The 25101-nt window shown below is 40.7% G+C and overlaps 1 protein-coding gene across 2 annotated transcripts in view; it reads right to left on the bottom strand.

Moving 5' to 3' along the window:
• Positions 1–25101, bottom strand: part of TM7SF2 (transmembrane 7 superfamily member 2) — a 435806-nt gene that overhangs the window by 86870 nt on the left and 323835 nt on the right. For both annotated transcript variants that reach the window (XM_044075830.1, XM_044075831.1), the window contains one exon: positions 20527–20607. In XM_044075830.1, the coding sequence (XP_043931765.1) occupies positions 20527–20607 (81 nt within the window). The remainder of the gene's footprint in view (positions 1–20526; positions 20608–25101) is intronic.

Raw genomic sequence — 25101 nt, 5'->3', positions numbered from 1 at the left:
ACAGATGAGGTCAGAGGAAGGAAAACCACAGTTGACGAGGCCAGAATGGGGCAATGAGGATCACTTTGCTTCTCAACCGAATAGCTTTCTTTAGAAAAAGAGGAATCAGGGGAATCGGAGGATAAGCATAAAGGAGACCTGCATGCCAATCATGAATCAAAGCGTCTCTCGGTGACTCCCTGTGAGGAGAAAAGAGGGCAAAGTAGCTGCTGCATTTTGTGTTTGAGGAGGAGGCAAAAAGATTGCAGCATGGCTGGCCCCAACAGCTGAAGATTTCTGCCGTCACACTCGGATTGAGAGACCACTCGTGAGGACGGAGGATGCATCTGCTTAGTCTGTCCGCAATCACATTGGAGCTCCCCGCGATATGCATTGCAATCATAAAGTGGTTGGAAGCTGTCGCCCACTACCACATTCTCATGGCTTTGAGACATAGGGGGTAGGATTTGGTCCCTCCCTGTTTGTTTACGTACCAGACAATGGACATGTTGTCCGACTGGGTAGCAATCGTTCCGGATGGAAGGAGCGGGTAGAAAGCTTGCAATGCCAATAGCACCGCTCTTAATTCCAGGACATTGATATGCAAGTTGACCTCTATACTGGACCAGGTGCCCTGGACTGACTTTCCCTGGAAGTGGCCCCCCCACCCTATCAGGGAAGCGTCCCTGGTCACCGTGGCACTGGGTTGGTGATCCTGGAAGGGTTGATACCAAAGATTTTCATTTGTACTCATCCACCAAAGGAGATCTTGTTTGCAGGTGTTGGTGATGAGGATCTTTGGGCTCAGGGGGTGAAGATTGGATATCCACTGGGGCTGAAAAGCCACTGTAGCAGTCTTATGTATAATCTGGCTAAGGGAACAATTGGGAATGGCTGCAGCCACAGACCCCAGAGCCTGGAAAACTTCCCTTGCAGACACCTTTCTTTGATAGAGTATCACTTGAACTTGTGACCTTAATCTCTGAAGCCTGTGAGGTGGAAGAGAGGCCAGACTTGATTGAGTGTTGAATACTGCCCCTATGAATTCCAGTTGTTGTGAGGGCTGAAGGTTGGATTTTTCCCAGTGGATGGTAATGCCCAGCGACTTCGTTAGTACTAGATGTAGTGGAGGGCCCTGACTAGAAGGCGCTTGGTGGGGGTGGAGAGGAGCCAATCGTCTAGATACAGAAACACCTGGAATCCCTGAAGTCTCAGAACAGCTGTGACCACTGCTAGACATTTCGTGAACACACTGGGGGCCGTCGAGAGACCAAATGGCAGGGCTCTGAATTGGTAGTGATTGGCTCCCAGCCAGAAGCGAAGGAGACTCCTGGAGCGCTTGTCCATCTTAATGTGGTAATACGCATCCCGGAGGTCTAACGAGCACATCCACATACCCCCCCACAGAAAGGGAAGGATGGATTGAATCGTGACCATGTGGAACCTGGTCTGAACTACTGATTTGTTTAACTGGCTGAGATCCAAAATGGGCCTCCAGTCCCCAGTCTTCTTTGGTACCAAAAAGAATCTTGAGTAGAACCCTGATCTGCACTGGTCTGGGGGGACCTGTTGGATGACTTGTTTTTGACATAGCTTTCGTATCTCAGAAGCTGCCTCCTCCCTTTGACTGGGTGGAACATCAGGAAGGGCTTTCAGGGGCCTTGGATAAGGTATTAGGGGAATGTGACAGCCTCTGGTAATGATTCTCTGCACCCACTTATCAGTTGTAATAGAGAGCCAGGCAGCATGGTGCAGAGAGAGAAACTCTCCCCGACTACTACGGTCTTCCCGAGAAGGAATCTCTGGAGTCCTGATTCCAGGGATCCCCCTGCCCTGAAAGGGGCGTCTTCCATTATTGGAACCCCCTCTGTCCCTGGGGGAGTCCTCACCATGTGTGTCACGGAAAGGACCTTGAGACTTCTTGTGCCACATCTTTCCACTCCTCTGGTTCCTGGAGAAGGAATGCTGAGGTTTGAAAAAGCCTAGGCCCACGGCAGACAAGGTCTTCCCTTCCTGCTCGCACCTGGCTACTGTATCCTTGACCTTTGCACCGAGTAGAGCTGATGGTTCGATAGGGGCGTTTAAAAAGGAAGACTTGAAGGAGTCCGTGAGGTCACAAATGTGCATCCAGGCATGGCGTCTCATGACTATGCCTGCACCCGCAGCTCTAGCCGTCCTTCGGTTGCGTGGGACAGCAACCTCATGGATGAATTGGATATTGACTCTAGGGTGGCAAGTTGGGAAGCAACTTTATCACGTGCCCCATCCGAAACATGACCCGCAAGGGTTCCAGAGAGTTTGGTGATGAGATCTCGCTGGAGCCTCGTAAAATGTGCCAGAAAGTTCAGAGACCTGACTACAAATGTTGCTGACACAAAAACTCGCTTCCCCAACGTGTCCACCGTCTGGGACTCCCTACTGGGTGGGTGAACAGCAGGACTTTCTTCCACAAGGTCCTTTTTTGTGGCTGCCGCCATCACTATAGCATCTGCTGGCAAACCTCTAGACCAATGGGGTTGATCCTCTGGAGGGGAGAGTATTTTATCTGATCTCCTAGGGATGGCCTCAACGGTGTCAGGGTTCTTCCACTCCCGCTGCACGATGAGCTTGACCAACTCATCGGCAGGGGGGGGGGGCCACCCAAGAAGTAGAAGGCCAAGAGCAGAAGGCCTGCAGGAATACGGATTCCTCCGAGGAAGGATTGGTGGGCTTCCAGTCACCCCTCTGTTTCAAGATTTCCAGGATGTCTCCAAATGAGACATCATCAGGGGGTGACCGTGGGGATCCTTCCCCATCATTGTAGTCCGTACCTTCCATGAGGGACTCCTCTGGGGAGTCCATGTGTTTCTTCTTACACACCCATTTCCGAGGGGGTTCTTCGGTGGGAGCATCCGAAGAGGACTCAGAAACGGAAATACCCTGAACAGGGGTTTCCTGGGCCTTGTGCCCTCAAAGTCCAAGGGGGATTGGCCTTTGACAGCTGCGGCTCAGAGGGAACTGGTGGGATGACTGACATAGGAGGATTGCTAGAAGCAAGCATCCTCTCCATCACTCGGAACGCAGTCCCACCTGATGAGGAATGGGAGCCCAGAACCGAAGAAGACAATTTCGGAACCGGGGTCACACCCCGCTCCACACGGTCTGCCCCCCCGGGGACGGAGCCTCAAGCAAACTTAGAGTGGGAGTCACCCTCTGACCCGAAGACGGAATTGGCGATACAGCCGGAACCGTGGCCGGAACCGAGGGTTCCACCCCCCAAACATGAGATTGAGGAAGGGTGGGTTCCAACAGAACCGCCACCCAAAGGGGCCTCAGAGCCTCAGACACTGTCATTGTCTGCACTGAGGAAAGGGGTCTTCTTGTAGACATCGGGTATATGAGCCTCGGAACAGAGGGATCCAAGGGAGGAGAGTATGTAGGGGTTGCCGGTGTAACAGACCTAAAGCCCAGAGTGGGATGGGGTCTAGGAAAATTTGTAATTCCCCTGGCGGTCAACACCTTATCAAAAAGGTGTACCACATCCAATTCTGAAAGGCTCCTGGTGGACCTAACTGTTGCCCTGAGGGAGAATCAGGTCGGCCCAAAAAGGGACTGAAGGCTTGTCTGGCAAATGGATCTGCAGACGTAGAGTACTGGGTTCGTGGTGTATCACAAAACGGCACCGACAATTCCAATATGGAAACCAGCAACAAAGGAATGATCGGTGCCTAGAACAGGCTCGGAGCCGAGGTCACAGCTGGGGTGGAGGTCAATACCGGCTCCGAAGTTGTTGTCGGAACCAACGTCGGGACGGAGATGGGGGGACATCTGTGCCGAGATGGAGGCAGACAAACTGATCGGAGCCGAGGTTGTAGTTGGTGCCTTAGTCATCGGAGCCGGGGAAGGCGCCGATGAGGTGACCGCGATATGAATCACTGGAGCCAAACTCGGAGCAGAGGTGGTGGGAACCGAGGAGGCAGTATGGTGCTCACTGGAAATCTTATGGGCCTTGTGCTTATGGCTTTTGCCCCTATCACCGGCCGGTGAAGAGGGGTCTGAGCGAGGACGTTTCTTGTCCACAGAAGGAGGGGATGAGACCTCCGACGCAGAAATAGCCTCCGAAAAAGGCGACAGGAAGCAGGCCCTTAAGGATCAATTTATTTTGTCGCTTATTCAGCTTCTGCTGACTGAAGCTGGCACAAATATCACATGGGGGGTTCGCCCATAAATGCGGAACCCCCAAACAATACACACACTCTTCATGAAAGTCACTATTCAGGAGTTTACCACTGCAAGAAGAGCAGTGTTTAAATCCCGTAGTCCCTTTCTTCTCAGACATAATAGGAAACACTCACACACAAAAAAAAAAGAAGAAAGTGAAGAAAAGAAGAAAGAAGGAAATACCAACAATGGTATTGGGAATACCACAAGGGTAGAAGGGCCAATACCAACAATGGTACGAAAGGAAATACCTGTGGGTAGAGCTGAGTGTAGTAAAGATACAAGAAATTAGCAAGCTAACAGGAAAAATCCACAAAAACTTGTAAAATTTAGAAAAATATAACACTTAGCTGGAGAGCTCAGTGAAATGCTGCTATATGGCTGTGCGGCAAACGAGATCTGAGGTAACGAAGTGAAGGGTGTTGTGGGTAGCAGCTTAGCTCGAGAGTTTTTTGGTGCACTCAAGCTTGGAATAAGGCCGACTCAATTCCGAGGGCTGGCTCGGAACCGAACCCATCAGTGATGGATAGGTAGAAGATTAACAACTTCAGATGAATAATTACCATAACAACTGATCTATGATTAGGACTCTCCTTGATGCTTTCTTGGCTTCTAAGTTGACTGCTGTCTTTTCATTCCAATCAGAAAATGATTTCCCTTTTTTATAGTTTCCACAGCCAGGGGCAGTTACATCCCTTGCCAATGCACACTATATCATCACATGTTGACCACAAGTTTGCTCTTCTCTTGTGTCCAAGTTGCCTTCCTTACTCCAAACAAGCACTTTTCTACATATCAAAACACAATAATGGTTTGCACCTCCCGTCACGATTAAGTATACACTTGCCTGATTTGACTTAATTAAAACTCTTCGTTAAAAAGTCTCCTCCATAGGAAGTGGGCAGAGACTGAAATTATGTATGGTATAAAGATCAGTGGGTTGAACTGCAGGATCTGGTAATTACAAGATACCAAGTTAGAATTTTAAGTTTATAGTTAAATAATGCTTCAAAAGATGCTACAGATAGTAGCGGATGTGGTGGGACTTAAAAGGTAGTGCAACACTAGTGAATGGAGTCGTCTTTGGATATCTGTAGAGGCAAAACTTGTGTGTAAATCAGGGTACAGGGTACATATTTTTTAATTTTACATCTCACATATAGTTTGATTTGGGGTAATCTCTTTGAAAATTCTGATAATATATGGATGACAAAACTGCTAAAGAACATGGCTACAGTAAAATGCTGTAAATTTTTAAAATATGTGGGGGTAAAACAATGACATTTTTGATAGGGGAAGATGTCTTTAGTGATACGGAATGCAATGGCTTAACTGACCCAAAGAAGAAGAAGAATATGGTAGTTGTACACTTGGGCAGCTTAGTACTATGGGGCATCAGTACCGCAACAAATGTATTCAGAGGAAAATGAACACAATGCTCTTAGAGGGAGGGGGCAGGGGAAGTGGTGACTTCCTTTGCAGGGTCCTGGAAAACTGGTATGTTGCTATTAATTTGGCATAGATGCCCTTACATTACAGTATCTAACAGTAGATGCTAATGTATGTTATATAGGAGGGAAAGCTTATCTGGGTGCAACACTGCTGATATTTTGCGTGTATATTCTGCCACGGACTGAGTAACTGGAATTTCCAAAGATGATGGGCGAAACGGTCACATTTCAGGAAGGAATTACAGTGTATACCTGGGACTGGAATATAGTTATTAGCGCTAGAGAGGTAAGACAACACCAAAGAAAGAGATACAGTGCCAGAATGGGGAAATATGTGCCATCAAACAAGAAAATAATGGATGTTACCTATTATTAAACTTCCCAAGGCACAGTGGAAGCATTATTCAAGTACGAGAAAGGCATGGTCCATATAAATAAAATACATAACAATGGAAAATGTGTACTTAAGTGAATGAAGTTAAGGTACACTCAATATTAATATCAGACTCCATGCTTTATTTACTTGTGAACTTGATAGATGGGCTGCTACAAGACCCTTTTCAGCTACCTCCTAGTCATTTGGCAAAGGCATGACACAGCAAAAAGAAAAAAAAGCTTAACTATTGTTTAAAGCAGCTTTATTAAACAAGGCATTTTTTTCAAAAAGCAACACAGGCACATATACAGCAAGAGGAAAAAATACGATAATTAAACTTATTTTATTTTTTATGCAGTATAAATACATGTTTTCTTTTAATCTGTTATCATCTTCTTCTTCTTCTTTTGGCTTTTCCCAGTTAGGGGTCACCACAGTGGAACACCTGTCCGCTCATGATTGGCAGTGGAGTTTTTACGGTGTCGAGTTGCCAGCCCAGCGCCCAACCTTCCACAGAAGGCACACACACGCACACACTCACACCTAGGGCCAATTTAGAGCATCCAATCCACCTCCAGCATGTCTTTGGGATGTGGGAGGAAACGGGAGTACCCGGAGAAAACCCAAGCAACCACAGGAAGGACATGCAGACTCCGCACAGAAGGCACCCCAGCCGAGGATCGAACCGGAGAACCTTTTAATCTATTATCATACACTTCAATATTACAGAAGGTGCTCAATTCTTGCCTTCCCTTAAATTTCATTCCTCCTCCTGAACACAATTTTTGCATGTAATGTTGCCATAAATTCCACTTATTTCTATGTAATTTGCCCTTTCCCTTTTCTAAAGATCACACCTCCAGTTCTTTATCTCCTCTACTATATTCAGTACTTCAGTCACAGTAGGCCTTTCTAGTAATTGCTACTTTGGCAGCCAGTAGCATTAAACTTAGTAAGTAAGGCCTTACTATGTCTGGGTACTTCAGATGTGAACCGGCTCAAAGGAATTGCCATACATGCAATCTATTCTCATTTTAAAAATAAAAGTCACATTGCTGACAAAAGGTTGTAACATAAAGGTTTAAAAAAATACAGGCTGTGGGAGTAAAGTAGCACATTATCTCTTCCATAATGCCTTTGAAAGTCAAGATTTATGATAAGGCCATCAAGTGTGCATCACCACTTAGAGGTTTCTACTTGAAAATTGAAACCTGTCACAAACCACACTACCAAAATAATGTAGAAAGAAATACTTCCAACAGGACTCTAATGAAGCCAAGTACTTTTCCATAAAGCCCCATCTATGGTGACCCCCTGTTCCTCTTTGCACAGGGCAGTCCCTGTTTGAGCAGTTGTGTAATGTGAAAAAAAAATGACAAATGTCCTGAGATTTTAAGACAAAGTATTTTCTAAGTTTTAACAGTTGCATAAAACAGTTATTTTGTATGCAAAACATCTAAACGTTATATGAAACGGTATAAGTAACTCAAGTAATTATTTTGGCAAAAAAGTAGTTCAGCGCTTTGCAGTAGCTGTGGGTATAGTTTGAACAGCAAAATCTCATGTTTCTATAAAAAAATGTCCCACTTTGTGCAACTGAAAAGGTGGCAACCCTAGCCCCAACCAAAGTTTCCTTTGAGGCCATCTTTAGTATGAGATCTCACTCTTGTAAGTACCATATTCCTGGACTCCAGAAGCCATCACTTATGTCCTTCCATCATGCTGTATATACAGTTTAGCGAACCATCATCATTAGTAAACAGATTACAGACTAATCATTCACTGTGCCACGGACATGTCCATTTTGAAGCTGCTTCTGTTTCCTTCCTCAGGAAAGGCCCAGTCTAGAAAACTGACTTGCATTTCCCCCTTGCTGTTTTTTCACTTCATTACTGGCAACCTATCTAAAGCAACAGAAGCCATCCTAGTGGCATATTCTACTGTATTTTTTTATTCCAGTAGCTCTGCTGCATCTCTCAATCTACCTTTCTCTCTGCATTATTTCCCTGCAGTGGCAACAAGCTCAGAGTCTGTAATGGCTGCATCTCCATTATCTTCATGGGCTGTCTCAAAGAAGAAAAGAGGTATAACAGTTTGTTCCACAGTGAACAATAGGAGATGTTCCATTGTGTTATGGTCAAAGTTTAATTTTCAAAGTATCACAATAAATCAAGGCAGAAGAGGGCATGTTGGGTTAGTGTAATTATCTAGGTACTAAAGAAACAAGTAAATAAAATAAACTAAATATGTATCTTTTCGGTTCCACCAGTTGCCTTAGTGCTGTCACCCTTGCCCTTAATGTTTTTGTTACTATCATTTAATTCAATTGTTAACCTTTTTCAATTACAGTGGTCTTCATTCATAAAGATTATGCAGATGTAATGACAGATTATATCACTTAGGATCAAAATGGCAAGTGGTGACAGTCATTCTATTTCCCCACCAATGAGATTTCTGGACAGGCTTGGTCACAATTTCATTATTTAAACAGCTACCTTGTAAGTAGGAAGCTAGTACACTGGCTCTTGCAATATCAGGCAGTCCCTCATTCTGCATGAAGGTGGAGCTTTCATGCCAACATAAAGTATGTACATTTCAAAAGTTGTGTACATAAAACCTCTGCATCACACTCCAAAGCCCATCAGCTAAGGTAAGTATGAGAGAACCTTTACACCCTTGGCAGTGCATTACCCAGCAGCACTGACACACTGACATTAAACTGCTGACACAAATTAACCTATGATGCAGAAAATACTTTAGAAGCCTGAAAACAGAGGGATGAAGGTAAAGAACAGTATACACAGATTTAGCACATGTACATGTATGGTGCAATGTAGGCAAGAAGCCAATGGAACTAACTATGTATTATGCAAAAAAAGTGTAGTAGTACAACAAAGAAAAACTACTTAATACAGCTATATGTTAACTAAAGGTTGACAGGAAATGTGCTCTCACATTTAATACAATGGAACAGGAGTATGAAGCAGCCTAAGTGACTCAACAGATCTTTTAACAGGCTTTTTTAAAGATTGCCCTTGGAGCAAAACATTGCTCAGCACTCCAGCTGAGTCCTTCCTGCCCTGGAGTACATAAAATTGAATTTGTTTTTTGAGGGTATGACCTCACAACCTGAATGTGGTCTGGTAAGAGAACCCAGTAGCTGTGTTCTGCACACCCTGGCTTTGATGCCTTCAGTCTTAAGTTGCATGCAGTGTTACTTTTAACAGGTCATTTTAACAAACTACAGCTCAGAAAGTCACCCTTGAAAAAGAGATGATTGCTCTAAGTGGCACTTACCTGGTATAAGAACAAAGAGCAAGAACATTTACTTGTCCAGTCAACTAAACAGACAAAGTAAAAGTTGGCTAACAATGTGAAAGGTAAGGTTCTGCTAGATGAAACGCATATACCCTTGCACCTGGAGTACTACTGTGTTCTATAGCCGTAAACAATGAAGAGATGAGCTGGATCTAGTGAGGACTCAGGGGTTAGGGGTCATGAAGCGGTTTGTTACTTATGACCAAGTCTGGTACAAAATAAATTTTAAACATACTCAGGCATCAAAAGGGTGGAAGTACTATAAGATTACGGTTGTCCTAAAATATATCTAGTTGTTCATGTTAAACACATTCAGAACAGCAGAAGTAACAATGAAAAACAGGTACATGCAGTCAACAGAAAATTTGAGTTCATACAAAGAATTAAGCCTGGGGCTACTTCCTTTGATGGTTTTACTGCAGCTTCAGTTTTTTTTTGGGAGACTACTGCAAAATCAGCTTTTCGACAGTTTTTGGCACTATTTTGTCTTTATGGCATTGACTTTATGCTTTTGCGGCAGCTCAGACTACGAACTGTGAGTATACATGTCTGTAGCATTGTCTTTGCATCTCAGATGTACAACTAAATACATTCTTCCACTTATCTTGAAAAACTTAATTACCTTGCTCACCCTTTTCAATAGGATCCCATCTGTGTCTGAGGAAAATAAGCCCTGTGAAAGCTGGAACATGAGGTTCTGGTTTGGATTCTGGTTACTGAGCTAGAAAATTTGAAGTACACCTTTGAAGTTTTGCTGTCAGTGACAGAATAAAAGTGGAGCAGAAGAGAGAAATTTCAGAAGATGATTTAACACAGATGAAGGTTTGTTCACTTTAATAACTAAATTTGATGCTATGTACCATGACAGACAGCAAAAGAATTGGATTCAAGTGGCATGCTCTAATTCTGTTTGGATTATCAGAAACACTGCAGTTTTCAAGGCAGATAAACACAACTGATTTTTAGGAAAGATAAAAAAAGTAAAAGCTAGATACTTAGCATTAACAGCGTGTGTCAAATTTACTTTCCCTCAATAAAAATCAATCCTAAAGTCTATTTCCAGAGAAACGACATTAGTAACTAATGAGTCAGAACACAGCATATCTCATGTTGCACAAAGCAGAAAACGGCAGCCGAAGCAGCTTAATGGTTCTACCACTACAGTATGAATCCATAAGAAAAACACGGCAGTAGAAAGAAATGTGCTGTATGTCAGAGCACCTATCACCAGGCGAATGACTACCAAGAGAAGAACTAGTTAAAATAATGGAAAAAAACAAAATATTTGGAGATATAAAGGAATGCAACATAACTACTTGCCAAGGAGCTGGTTTTGTATGCAGATATTTTTGTGGTAGAATATTTTAGGTCAGCTGACACTGAAACTTTATGCACATGGTGTGGAGAATAACAGACACCTGTATCAGTAAGGTGGAAGAGACACTGAAGACTGGTACACCTAGTAGTAGGGCTTTCAGGTTTGGAGGTAGAAAAGTATTGCATTCTGCCAAGAAACTAAAATGCCAGCAAAAATAGGACCAGTTAAATGTGATACTGAAAAAGTAGCAGCTCCAGTTGAGATACTTTTGTTGTTGAGTATGATGTCCTTAAAAATGGCAGGCAAAGTCCTCAATAAGGAAAATGACAAAAGAAGTGACACTTAGTTACTGACTCTTGAATTCATGAGCCCAGCACATTAGTGTCTAAACGTTTAAAGTCATTAACAAGAGTTACTGTGGGAACAAGGTCCTCAGAAATTCAAAGGTGATCAAGGAGGAGAATCATAACAGTTTGAAGAAACTGTATTTTCAATTTGGACATGTAACAGTGGACAGACTGAATGATACTGCATTGTAGTTCAGGAAACAAAGCCAAAGAATGTATTTCTATCTTTATTTATTTTTTATTTATCATTTGTTAACCGGGAAAGTCCAACTTGGAAAGAAGCCAATTTTCAGACTAGACCCAGGGAGAAACACTCCAGACGCATGTCTTTGTAACGTGGGAGGAAACTGGAGCAGTCAGAGGAAACCCACACGAATGCAGAGAGGACATACAGACTCCACACAGAAGGCACCCCAGTTGAGAATCGAACCGGAGAACCTCTTGCTGTGAGGCGATAATGCTACCGCTGCACTACTGTGCCGTACATCTTGCAATACACTTGACAAATGTAAGCTCTGCCTGAAGTATAGAAGACCTAAACCTGTGCCTGTTGTTAGCAAGTGTCTGACCTCAGAGTATGAGACTATTACTACTGACTTGCACCTGGCATTTAATACTCTCATATCATTTATCCAGTCACATGCTTCAGTGCTTGAATTATAGACAGAAAGAGACAAGTCAAAAATTGTAAAAAAATGTATTAATTGCTGGATAAGCATGCATGTTCTACCTCAATTTATTCAGTGGGAATTCAAATAAGTTGAAAGTAGGGATATGGCAGAGAACAAGAATACTGAAACAATGAACACTATGAACACACTGGCAAAGAGTCACTGGAGCAAAGGACTCCTACAAAAGGTAATGTTAAAAGTAAAATCCAGCACTGCATGTGACTGGTAAACAGCTTTAGACTGGGTTGTGATGGCTAAAACACTATGGAGAATGCCTATGGCTACCGTCTATACAATCTTGCCTTTGGTCAGATCCCAAATCTCCCTTCTGACCTAAGAAGTTGCCCAAATCTGGAAGGAACCAAAAAGAGCATGACAGTGGGAGAACATATTTCAGCACTACGTGTCAATGAGCACTTGCTGAGGCTGAATATTTAGATTGAATTCAGACAGGATTACAGAAACTACTTTATACCACAGATGAAATGTTTGAAATGGGAGAAGATGTTTACTATAAAGGACTGACTATGCACAGTGAAAAGGGCCTGCAGTGGTCAATGTCAAGATGGAGTTGTGGCATTTGAGAGGCATGGTGGTATTTGTGGAAAGGTACATCATTCAAGGTGACAGAATAAAGACTGATGTGGAGAAAAGTCAGCAAAAATGATTGTGATGAGGTCAGAGACTTACTGAAGCTATACCACAGAATTCAGAAAAGTGTACTGAAGATGAGATGGATGCTTCTGAAGCAATAGAAGAAGAATGTGATACTGGAGTAAAACATCCAGATACTGTAGTGAGGGGAATTTGGTACCAGTGGAGTAAAGCGGCTGCATGTGCTATAATGTGGTAGTAGCAGCTTCTCAAAACATATAAAACCACAAGATTTGTAGGCAGAAAAAAAGATTGAAACATACCTGTTAACCAACAGTGGTCTGCTAAAGCTACAAAAAGACAGTGGAACTGCTATAACTTGAAATGTTTAAACAAGCTGACATTACAGGTACAAAACTGTCTTGACATATCACATGCAGAATATATTCACATTCAGTTAGGAACTGGTCAGATGCAGCCCTCTGACTCACGTAGAATGTAACGCACGACTGACAGGGGACACATCATTTGAATTACCAAAAGATAATGAGTTATGGAGCTAGAAAAATTATGTTTTTAAAGAAGCCAATGATGCTGGCAGAAAATGCCTCTAACAAGCGGGTGTACATCCTTAAAGAAACTTTAAAAGGAACACTTAAAGCACATTCTTGGAGCTACAAAGTTTGAGAAGATCACCACCAAGTGCGTCAAAATATCTTCATCTTCTTTTGACCATAATTTGTCAAAAACAGTGGAAAGTTCATTCAGTGGACATTTAGACTGCATTTTTGAAAGGTATGAGAATCTCTTATGACATGTATCTTTCCTCTGCTGTGGCAAGCTGTGTGGAACAATTGTGGAAACCCAAGAAGTATGCTTATGGTATGGCAGGTGCATCGCTTTACTGGTATAACAAATAAAATAAATCACTGTGTTTTATTTTTAAACACCTTTATTAACTTATCACTTAAAACATTGGCAAACACATCAACATAAAAGAAAAAAACATATTAATATGTTTCTATGTACATAAATTATACATCACATATGTTCTGTTTTATAACTATCATCAGTCCAACATTACATAAATTCCTCAATTCCTGCGTTTCCTTAGACCTCTCTCCTCCTGAACATTATTCTTCATATATTGTTCCTGCAATTTCCATTTATTTCTAAGCAATTTGCTCCTTCTCTTTAATAAGATCTCACTTTCAGTTCTTTTTTTGCTGTTGTAATATTCAAAACTTCAAATACAGTTGGTTTAGACTTTGATTTCCATTTTCCAGTAATTGCTTTTTTTGGAAGCCACCAGAATTATACTTAACAAGGCCTTACTATGTCTAGGCAATTCATATCCTGTGTCCAGATCAAAAAAGTAATTTCCTTAGTTACACCCATTTGCTAGCCCAATGTTTTTGACCGAGTACTCTATAGGGAATTTTTTAAATCTGCCAACTCACTATACTCTCGAAATATATGCTCCCAGTTACCTCTTTCTTCACCATCACACTTCCAACATTTGCCTACTACCTGAGGAAAAATTCTTTTGGAGTTTACCTGGGATATGAAAATAAATGTGCAAACAATTCCATGCAAAAATCATAAATCCTCTGGACTTTGTTGCATATTTGGGAGCCACAGATATGCCCCCCATTGTTCCCTTGTAAACTGTTTACCCAGTTTCTCTTCCCAATCTTTTCTAACCTTCTCTGATTGATTCTTATACATATTGTGCAATATCTTATATACCCTACTAATTATCCCCTTTTTAACAGCAGTTCTGTTCTAGATTCAACTAAACTGTACCAGATTAGGTCCTTCACTTAGGATTCTCCTATCATTTTCTCTTTGCTTATACTCTAACAATACTTAGTAAGGAAGGCAGTCTGTAGTGTGCAGTCTAAATGTCTTCTTGGCCTCATTCTATTCTATTACCTCTCCCTCTATAGTTAAATGCTCCAGATACATTGGTTCACTTGCCAGTTTTCTCCAGTAAATTCCAGTCCCATCTTGCCTATTCTCTTTACCCCTACTTGCAATCACCCTTATCGGCAAAATCACCTTTCTCCTACCTCATGTTGGTTTAGTTCTTAGAATACTTTCTGCTACTTTATGAATAAAATCTGTATGGCTGTTGTTCTCCTTAAGGATCTGCATCCAAAATCCCATTAGCTTATTTTTTGAATTTCTCCCCTACTTCATCATCATCCCTTTCCACTTTTAATTATAACCTTCTGCTTGTATTTTGTATATGAGCCCTAATTGTATAGCTCTGACATATCCCTTCAAATCAGGTAATCCTAATCCACCTTGTTCTACTGGAAGACCCAGTTTACTCCACTTGACTCTTGTCCTCTTCCCATCCCAGACGAACTCCTTCAACTCTTTATTAATTATTGTGCACAACTTCTCTTGTTGGTAAAAATATGTCTTACCTATATATAAAACTGAAGGGACTAAAAACATTTTCACTGCTTGTCATACCTCTCAACCTGGAAACATCAAAAATCTGGACAAAGGCCCATGAAAAATAGGTACAAATCTGTACGCTGATTAACATAACATTTGCATACATAATTACTTAACGCCACCCACTCCAATGGAATTGTGGGATACCAACTTTCAAAAGCAAACTGAATAACGGACAACCAAAATATAGTCCCAGAGTCTCCCTGCAGCCATTCCAATGTCTCATTACCTGGCTATTCCGCCCCATTTACCATAAACACTAACGTGCACACTGCTCTACTTCTACAATGATTATTTGGATTTTATTTTACATTTTACAGCACAAACACCAATAGACATCTGCTAAAAAAAGCAATACAGTCACACAATGAAAATAGATTTAGCAATAAAACTTCTCTGCCCTTGAAACTCACATTCATTGAAACAGCACTGAAATCCACATCCAAAGAAAATGCATCTGACCAGTGGTGGATAAAGATTACCTTTGGGTTGTTTTCAAATCATTGGGCCCTTGCACACAAAACAAGAAACATACATGCGTTATTTTCTTTGATACACCTTCCTGAATTTATTAAGTTATATTCCTTGTATAATACAGTACACTTGTTAGACAGTGTGCATTTTAAATTTGTTTGAACATTTTTCCAGTAGGCTGTGCTGTAGGCAATGAAACAAAATGCATGAACCAATAATGACAAAACTGCCCAATTCAGAACATTTCCATCATAAAAGTCTACTTCCACACTATAAATAGAATGACAATAGTGTAAGCCATAGGCATCTTGCACAGCTCCTCGCACTTATTTTCAACTTCAGTTTTTATTTGGGGGGGGCAAAAGGTCAAAAACCAGGGACACATTTTAAACATTGCTTGTATAATTTTGGAAAGTTGCTAGAATAAAATGTATTACCATCATGCATGTCACTGGCAAGTCTTGAACCCAGGACCCTATGCACTACAGTCAGAACAACATACCACTATGCCAAATCAGCAGTTTCCTGAAAAAAGGAAGACTGAAACTTAATGGCTATCATTTAGTGAATTAAGTTCTCACTTCTCATCATAGCTCTCAACCACTTAGCACAAAAAAAACTGGACAAACAATGCCAATAATGGGGGAATACAAATTCAGTTCTCACTTCTCACCATAGCTCTCAACTCCTAGAACAAAAAACCTGGGCAAAGCTCACACGTGGTGGTGGCTAGGGACTTACCAGGGACACATTTTAAACATTGCTTGTTGTATAATTTTGGAAAGTTGCTAGAATAAAATGTTGTGTTACCACCATGCGTTTCACTGGCAAGTCTTGAACCCAAGACCCTATGCATTACAGTCAGAGCAACATGCCACTATGCCAAATCAGCAGTTCCCTAAAAAATAGGAAGACTGAAATTTAATGGCTATCATTTAGTGAATTCAGTTCTCACTTCTCACAATAGCTGTCAATCTCTTAAGCACAAAAAACCTGGACAAACGATGCCAATAATGGGGGAATACAAATTCAGTTCTTACTTCTCAATCACCATAGCTCTTAACTCTTAGCACAAAAAAATGGACAAACAACAAAGCCAATAATGGGGGAATACAAATTCTGTTCACTTCTCACTGTAGCTCTCAACTCTTAGCACAAAAAATCTGGACAAAGAAATGCTGGTGGCTAGTGACTTTAGGCTCTTTAGCCTGAATACCTCTAGCCACCAGGTGTATTACATAGAGGCATTTACACACACACACACACACACACACACACACCTTACTTGAGCCAAAGCTGTTACTCCATTCCCCCAAACAAAATGAGTGCTGCTGTTATGATTTCTCCTCACTTGATTCCACCAAACCAAACCCGCTCACATCTGCATGCTTCCGATGAAACGAGTACTGTTGTTAAGTCCAAATGCACTTGATAAATCTGATTTCCTGCTCTTAATAAATCCAAAACAAGTCTGCTTGCATTTGCAGTTGGAAATCTGTTTCCCGCTCGCATTTGCAGCCAGAAATGATGACGTGAGCTCCTTGAGCTCAATTCTGACTGGCTAATAGCCCTGACGGAGCTGACAACATTGCGCACGTGATGAAGTCAGCTCCGACAGCACGATATTTGAAAAATAAAAGAAAACCAGAAGAAAAAAATCAGAAATGAAGGGGTGCCACTCGGGAATCATGGCATCCCTTCATTTGGACCCCAAAACTTGGTAAAAACTGAATAATTCATTATGGTTGAGAGGTATGCACCCACCCCAGCAGCCCAAGATCAATGTATATTAACTTAAATTTGCTTATGTCCAGCCATTCTTCTTTTACTACACTGTAATACCTATATTTCTTACAACAAATCAATAAAAGACTCCCTCATCCCTACATTTAAAATACCCCTACATACTACACAAAACTGATTACTGATTTATTATATAGCATCAGTTTATATCATAAAATGTTTAACAGAAATACTACTAAGAACAAAAATTGTTTTACTTACAATGTCCTCCTAAATATTTATGACAAAGTATATGCTTTACAGTCCACCCACAAGTTGAAGTTAATAAAAGTCCAATCTATCTCAGATACTTTTTCTTGAAAAAGCAATATTTCACAAATGTGATTAATACTTTATAAGCTCACTTTTATTCAATAATTTCAGTGCTGCTAGTCTTCTTCCTGTTCATCTTCATTTAGAGCACTGGAAAATGTTTTCACTGGTAAAGTGTCTCTTTTAGCTTTATTGTCAGAAAAATGGGAGACAGATTCCTCTTTTGTTTGTTGGCTCACATTTTGTTGTTCCTACTTAGCCTGTTCCTCATCAAAAAATGTATTTGATCTTCCAAGAAAAAAATATTCTGAAAACAGCCTGATATAGCAGCTTGAATCCCACACCTTCCTCTCAACATTTCCTGACTACTGGGATAAATCTGCTTCTCTTCTGCCTAATGTACAGTGAATAATTATTTTCCACAAACCCTCTGCTGCCTCTGATTTTTATTACTTTTCACATTTGCTGAAGTTTTGTCAGGATGAGCCCTTTCTGCTGCTGTGATTGCATGTTTACTAATACAATTCTTGGCTGCTTTCTCGTTGCTAAATTTGGAGCCCACACTCTATATGTCCTTTCAATCCATTCTCTGTGGAACACCAGTCTGGTTGCTTACTTGTACTTTTATAACATTAATATAGCCTACTCCTTCCAGTTTCTTTGGTACAGGAGAGAATCTCAGGTTTTCTTTGCATGCTCTGCCTTCTAATGCTACTATTTTTTGAAGCAGCTCTTCTTGAGAAGTCTCAAAGTAAGCTAGCCTTTTCTTTATTTCAGTCTCTGATCTTTGCAGTTTTATCAGTTTAGAACTAAAACAAAGGGTCAGGTAGTGTCACTGAAGTCCACAAACGAAATACACTTGTAAAAAAGAAGAAATACAGTGACTCACACAGTAGAAGTTAAATAAATGCCAAAGAATGAGGCATGTTCCTTAGCTCATTAGTTTTTCATTATTATTTTCATTTTTATGAATACATGATGTTTTAATGAAATGTCTTTATAGGAATGTGAGGGATGTTTGTGAGTCACATACGCAGGTAATTGATTTTAATTAATTTCATTGTTGGTAGGAGTTTTACGGCTTTATACTGACGTTTTTGTAGAATTGTTATTTGGTCTGATGAAGCATTGTCGTTCTTAATGCAAAAGCGCTTACCATTATTAAACTGTCGTTTATTAATTACCACCCGTTGGTATTTAGTGTTTATTTAACTTCTGCTGTGTGAGTCGCTGCATTTCTTCTTTTTTACAAGTTTTATCAGTTTACCTGAATAGCTAGCTAAAGCTTCTTCTATTTCTTCCAACTTTTTGTTTTATTTATTTTAATTACCCGAGTGCACTTCATTTTTTTCCCCTTAATTACTAGAAGTCATCTCCTGTACCAAAGCTGAAGCTTGAAACTGCGTTTTGCTGAACAGCTGCAGGATTCTTTCCAGTCAGTTTATAGTTGACTTTTTTGAGGTTCTCTAAAATTCTTCTTTGCTAGCATCCAGACAGCCAGCGTACTTACTAGTCAGTACATTAATTTTACTCAAGCTGGCAGAATTACTAGGTCTTATTTCTCAGTTTCTTCACAATGAGAGAGATGAATTTAAGCTGCTGATCAGTGTGCAGCCATCTTGGAAGTGAAATACATCATTAAGTCAGGCGGCAGAATCTCACAGGTTGATTTTGACATGTTCTGCTGGCTACAGGGGAACAAAATCATTGGAAGCTTGCCTGCCGTGAGGATGACTATATGGGATAGCTTGCAAACCTGTCCCACTACAGCTATTTCCAACCTGAAATCTACCCTTCAGGCTGGCCATGAATAGAATAACTACATTTCTCATATGGAATTGGAATTGGCAACTACTGATAGAATAGGTGATTTTGCATCAAGAGAGCTACATAAAAATCTTCATTACGTTGACATGGAACCAGCAACCGTTGTCATGGGGATCCCCTTACCTTAAATTAAATGGGTTTAGTTAACATAGATCAAAAACAGGAAAAAATTCTGGGTTGCCAGTCAGAGTAGACCAGATGTCATATCTTTGATGCTTCTTGTTTGGCATCCAGCATAGAACATGCCACTGTATCGACTATTATGAAACAAAAAAGCTTGTTCAGCAAATATATTCTACAAAGTACCTCTAAAGTTTCAACCCTCTCCCAGGAAGGATGAATCCCTGAAACTAGCTGTCTTTACTAAAGTTTCACATGGAAACCTACTTGATGGTGCCACATGCTGGGTGCATTTGATAGGAGACCAAAGCAATTCCTACCCTTAGCAGTCAAAAAGAGCAGAAGTATAGTATGCAGTGCCCTTGCAGGAGAAACTCTTGACATGTGAGATCACACTGACAATGTACTAACTTGTTCCATGCTAAACAAAGAACAGATGACCCATGTCATGACACCTTTTATAGTGCCACAGATAACTACATTATTTGACACAATTAGCTCTACAAACCCTGTTACTGAAAAAAAGGCCTCATTTGAAAATCAGTGGAACAAAATATTTCTAACACATTCACAGTATCCTGTAGTCTACAAAAAAAAAACAGGATGGCAGTCTGACTTACTAAGAAGCAGGCTTTCAATTCACCCTTGGATTTCTAAAGGCACTTGAAGAAGAAACATGAATAACCATGCATTTGAAAGCTTGCTACATAAACTAGAGTACTAAAACAGGCAGAGTTCTAGTAAACCACTAAAGGGACTTTTGAGGATGGATATCATATTAGCAAAACAGCACTATAGCTAATAAACTTGTAAACATGACAAATTAGTATATTCACAGATGCATGTTTTTCAACACCATGTTTTGCTGTGCTGTACCATTTGACCACCTAAACCCTCAATGCGGCTACTGTACACCCACTTATTCCCGTCATGGGACAAGAGAACAGCTGTGACATGACAGCCATCAAGACAGCCACACAGTTTTTGGTTTAACTTCTGCCACTCCCTGCATATCCCCGGCAGTGTTATAACTTTGTAACTTGCTTCTATAAGTTGCATATTCCAAAATGCATCTGCCTTTCCTTGTAGGAAGAAGCCTATTTCCCTTCTTTGGGCATCAGTGGAAAGTACTCAAGAAGGATATGTTTAGTGCTCCCTGAAAAAAAATCTAGCAGGATCTTCCTCTTCACCCCCAACACCTGACAGTTCATCCAGTGCCTGGGATGCTAATCTAACTCACTTATCTATAACTGGAGCAGTCTAAATTCCTTTAAGTACAACAAACAAAATGTCATCTTCCAGACATTTAACTATTGATATCACCTACCTGCCACAGCAGGATCTTTAGGATTTCTTCGAAAAGTATTTTTCTGTGAATTAGCTCTGCGAAAAATGAAATAGCCCAACACTGAAAGTCAAAAAGAGCAAGGACAAAGTTAGAAGATGCAAAGTCAAATGCTACTCCTGCTCACATCAGCTCATCTAAAACAGAGTTGCATTAAAAAGCCACAACAAAACCCATTTAGATCATGTCATACAACCTTCAAAAGAGGATTCAAATGCAGAAACCTGAACAATTTACTTCAGATCTGTTTTACCAAGTTTTGTTGATTTTCTCATCTTTTGCTACATTAACAGTTTATCATATTGATGCAGGTATCATCCCACTCCACAATCATTCCCTTTACCTTTTCTCATGCTCTCTGTTTCACACTGAATGGAAAAGACTTTGAATTTCAAATTTTCTTAATGCACTAGACATCTATGGTTCATGCTCTGAGCTTGCATACACACTGTGTGTGTCTTGCACGTGTGCTCCCTTTTTCCAATGTTGTACTGCAGTAGCTACTGCACTATGAAAGGTCGCACATGGTTACTGTAGCATAATAATGATGTTAAGCCCTTTGATTCTAGTGAAGAACAAAATTCAACCATACAGCATACACTGGAAAATGACACGATTCTATGCAAGTATGAAAAATTCCTAAATATACATGACAGTTGTGTTCTTCTTTAAATACTCTTTTAAACACATCTTCAAAAACCTCTTCTCATGAATGACATTTTTTTTATTTTAATGTTTTGCTTGATATTTCTTTCCTGCAATATCAAGGAGCTATGTTTGCAAAGCTCAGCATGCAATGATATCTTTCTTACAGTTTCATATAAAGGCTTTTTCTTCTTCTTCATTTACTATATTTTATTAAACAAAATCTAAAACTTTAAAATCACAAACGCACATAAACAAATAAATGAAAAATACACAGTAACTATAAAAATGCATCTGCACAGACTGCACTGGCATGGAGGTAGAAAGAATAGAAACAGGTAACATTTTCGAGTCTATGTCAAATAATTGAACAGACACATTGTCGAAAGTGATAATGGTTAGCGACAGAACAGTCTGTTGAAAAAACAAACACAAACACAACAGCCGCACACACCACAAGAACTGCTTTTGCAGGGGGGGCAAACTCCCCTGCACCCCCTGCTAATTGTATATAACAACTCTGAGATCACACTATAGTGGGGAAAAGTGCAAATTTCCTGATCCCTACTGTAACGTGATCTCAGTCAGAATGGTTTGATGGACTACAGTGTCAATGATATGGGTTTGACCATATCATGTTCGACAATGTGTCCGTTTGATAATTTGATATGGACCCCATTATTCCAATTATTCCAGAAAGCATACTGTGCTAACCATCAATTTGGCAAAGACTATACTGTAATAAACACCATATAATAGATAGAAGGCTTATATTTAAGGTTGTAGGTTCACAGGTAATTAGTAGGCTAGCCCTTCTTGGCCATTTTAAGCCTATCCAGTTTCCATTTTTCTGCTCAAAATAACTTATCCCATTTGGTTAAAGACTGGTCTTATCCACCCCACAGTCACTAGTTATATATTACCACTAATGAGAATAACTGGGATCATACTATAGATAATCTGAGGGGACCGATGCATGGGGAAAAAGCATTTACGAGCTCTGTCAATTAGTACTACATGGAGCAGTCATGGGTTAAATTTTTTGTTTGCCATCCACAGATCTAAGTTGTGCTTGAAAATGAACAGGGATGAACTTGGTTTCATTGCAGTGGTACCCTCTAAAAAACATTCTGTTGATGCTACAGAAGATGTTTAGAGCCTTAGACAGAATGTTTTAGATGCTGTTTGACTTGCTGATGCACAGTAAATCCATCAATAACGGGTATGTATGTATGTATGTATGTATGTATGTATGTATATATATCCCAGAAAAAAAGAGGTAATTGTTTCCCTCTACTCATCACTCATAAGATCCATTATAGAGTACAACGCCCCTTTTGGAATGTACCTCACAAGAAATCTGCAGCAGCTGAAAAGGCCACAGAAGTACCTCACAAAGAGGATTACTGGCCTCAAACAAATTCCCTACACTGACCACCTCAAAAAACTCCAGCTTTACTCCGTAACATATCGCCTACTCTAAGGTGATCTCTGCCTAACATATAAAGCTATGTCAAACCTAGAGCTGTTGGACATGCTACACCTAAAGAAATCCCCATCCCTCCGAGCTACACGCTCTAGGGACCTAAACCTTGTAACCACAATAAACAGGACATGCTGGAGACTTCCTATACTCTGGAAAAAGCTACCCATCTATGTCATGCAAAGTTCTACATTAGCACTCTTCAAGAAAAATCTTGATGAGTGGATGGGAAATAGGAAATACACCCCGGGGACAGTAGCACAGGAAAATAACTTTCTTAGGTGGCGTAAGCTATGGAACCTTGCTGGCTAGGCTTGCGTAGGCCCTTGGGCCGATAGCCTAGTACCTACCTATGAACCTATATACACTCAGTGAAATTACATCAGTGCAACTATGGAAGCCGCCTGTGAGTTTAATTATGTCTACTTTCATCCTTAATCTTAACATACTCAAAATGTGGTACATCATTCAAGAACATATACAGCTCTTATGATCAGAAAACCCCCACTTCACTTTTAGCTTCTTAAACATCAACAAAATGAAATACATAAACGAATGTTCATCTTTTGCTGACTTTCCTTTCTCCAGAACACCTAACAAGAAAAAATAAAGTTGGGAAGAACTTACCATAACAATACATGTCCTAATGATCACCGTTGAAGTATTCCGAACTATTGGGGTTATCTTGCCAAATGACCTGGATATCTGGTCATGGTACCAAAGCCAATACCCTCCACAGAGCCATACGTCAGACACATGACCCAAGCCTGTAGGCTCAAGGGTAAATAAGTGGATGTATGAGTGTAAAAACTGACTACCTCAAACACAGGAATCCTGTACTCACCTGAGGATACCAGAAAGAAAAGGTGAGCTAAGAAGGGAGAAGCCAGAAAATGGCACCTCCTCGATCCATAAGAAGTGGTTAAGAAAAGACAGATAAGGGGGATGGACAGAGTGGGAAGAAATACTGTAACAGTGATCTGTAAGACATCTACCCTTACAGTAAAATTTTGCACAATTATACTATGTCCTTCCTTCATTTACTGTTAGTATACAGTATTCCAAACTGTTGGGTGATTCCCAAAGCCTACTGAGTGTTGAGGGTGACATAGGAAAGTTGTCAATCAATTCAAGAGGACCAGTCTGTAAAGGAAGCTCTGCATCTGCAGAAAGCATCTTCCTTGTAATGTTTGGTAAAGGACTAAGCTGCTACTTCTAGGATGGCTATTGATTCTATCCCTTGTTAAAGGCTCCAGAAGAGGCCACTGCTCTGGTACAGTGTGCTCTTACTGAAAAAAAAACAAAGACTTTCAATGGTAAGTGTAACAAAAGGAAATTGATTTAGAATTCCAGTTAGCAGTAGTTTGTTTACTGACTAGGCTGCTCAATTTGGCTTCTTGAAAATAAATTGATCAGTCTTGTAGATGGACCTTGTCTTGTCCATGTAAAACCTGAGCTGCCTGTGAAAATCCATTGAATGGAGTATTCTCTCCTCCTTAGGAGTAAAATGTAAGGAGGATGATACTTAATTAAGGGATAGTTCATTGAACACTTTAGGCATAAATGAGGAGTTGGCCCTCAAAGACACTCTGTAATCATAAAAAATAAGGAAGGGAGGAGATTGCCATCGGGGCTTGAATCTCAGAAACTCTTCTAGATGAAGCAAGGGCTCCTATAATTATGGTTTTCCAAGAAGATAATTTTTGAGAGAGGCAGAAGCTGCTGGTTCAAAAGGGGGAATAGTAAGGTTTTCATAGACAAAGTTAAGGTCCCAAGAAGGTGGAATAATTTTTCTAGGTGGCTTCTGATGGAGGACACCATTTGGAAACTGTTTTGCCTGTTGCCTAGAAAGTGGAGAGGGGTCTAGAGGTAAGCAAGCAGAAATGACTGCTAGGTGTCCTTCATTGAAAGATATGTGCAAGATCAATTTTTAGCAGTTCACGCAAACATAAAATAGGAGGAACTCCTGTTTGGACAGAGTCCTGTTCTTTAGTACAACACCAAATAGAAAATCTTTTCCATTTAGATACACAAGACTTCTTGGTAGTAAGTTTTCTTGCCTCCTGAAGAACCTATAGTGTGTCATCAGAAAACCGGTACCTGAAAGGGATCAGAATCCTAGCATTCATACTGGAAGGTTGTGAGATAATTGGTTGGGTTGAAGAAGTGAGCTCTTGTGTTGTATGAGCAAGTCCACTTTGTGAGGTAGCTTGTGGTGATGACCGCTGGCTAGGTGGCACAGAAGGGGGAGCCAATGCTACCATTGCTAAAAGGGATTCACTAGTAAGATATTTGGTTTGTCTCTCTGGATCTTTAACAAAACCCTTGGAAGAAGTGGTAGAGGATGGAAGGGATCCAAGGAAAAGACATGTCATCCATCCTTCATGCCCAAGGACAAGGAGTCTTGGAGCAAAAGTGGAGTATCTGTT

This window comes from Protopterus annectens, chromosome 6.part1 (genome assembly GCF_019279795.1).
Source record: "Protopterus annectens isolate FY-2018-M chromosome 6.part1, PAN1.0, whole genome shotgun sequence".
Classification (NCBI taxonomy): domain Eukaryota; kingdom Metazoa; phylum Chordata; order Ceratodontiformes; family Protopteridae; genus Protopterus; species Protopterus annectens.
The sequence above is the reverse complement of the archived record's forward strand: the minus strand, read 5'-3'. Positions and strand labels throughout refer to the sequence as shown.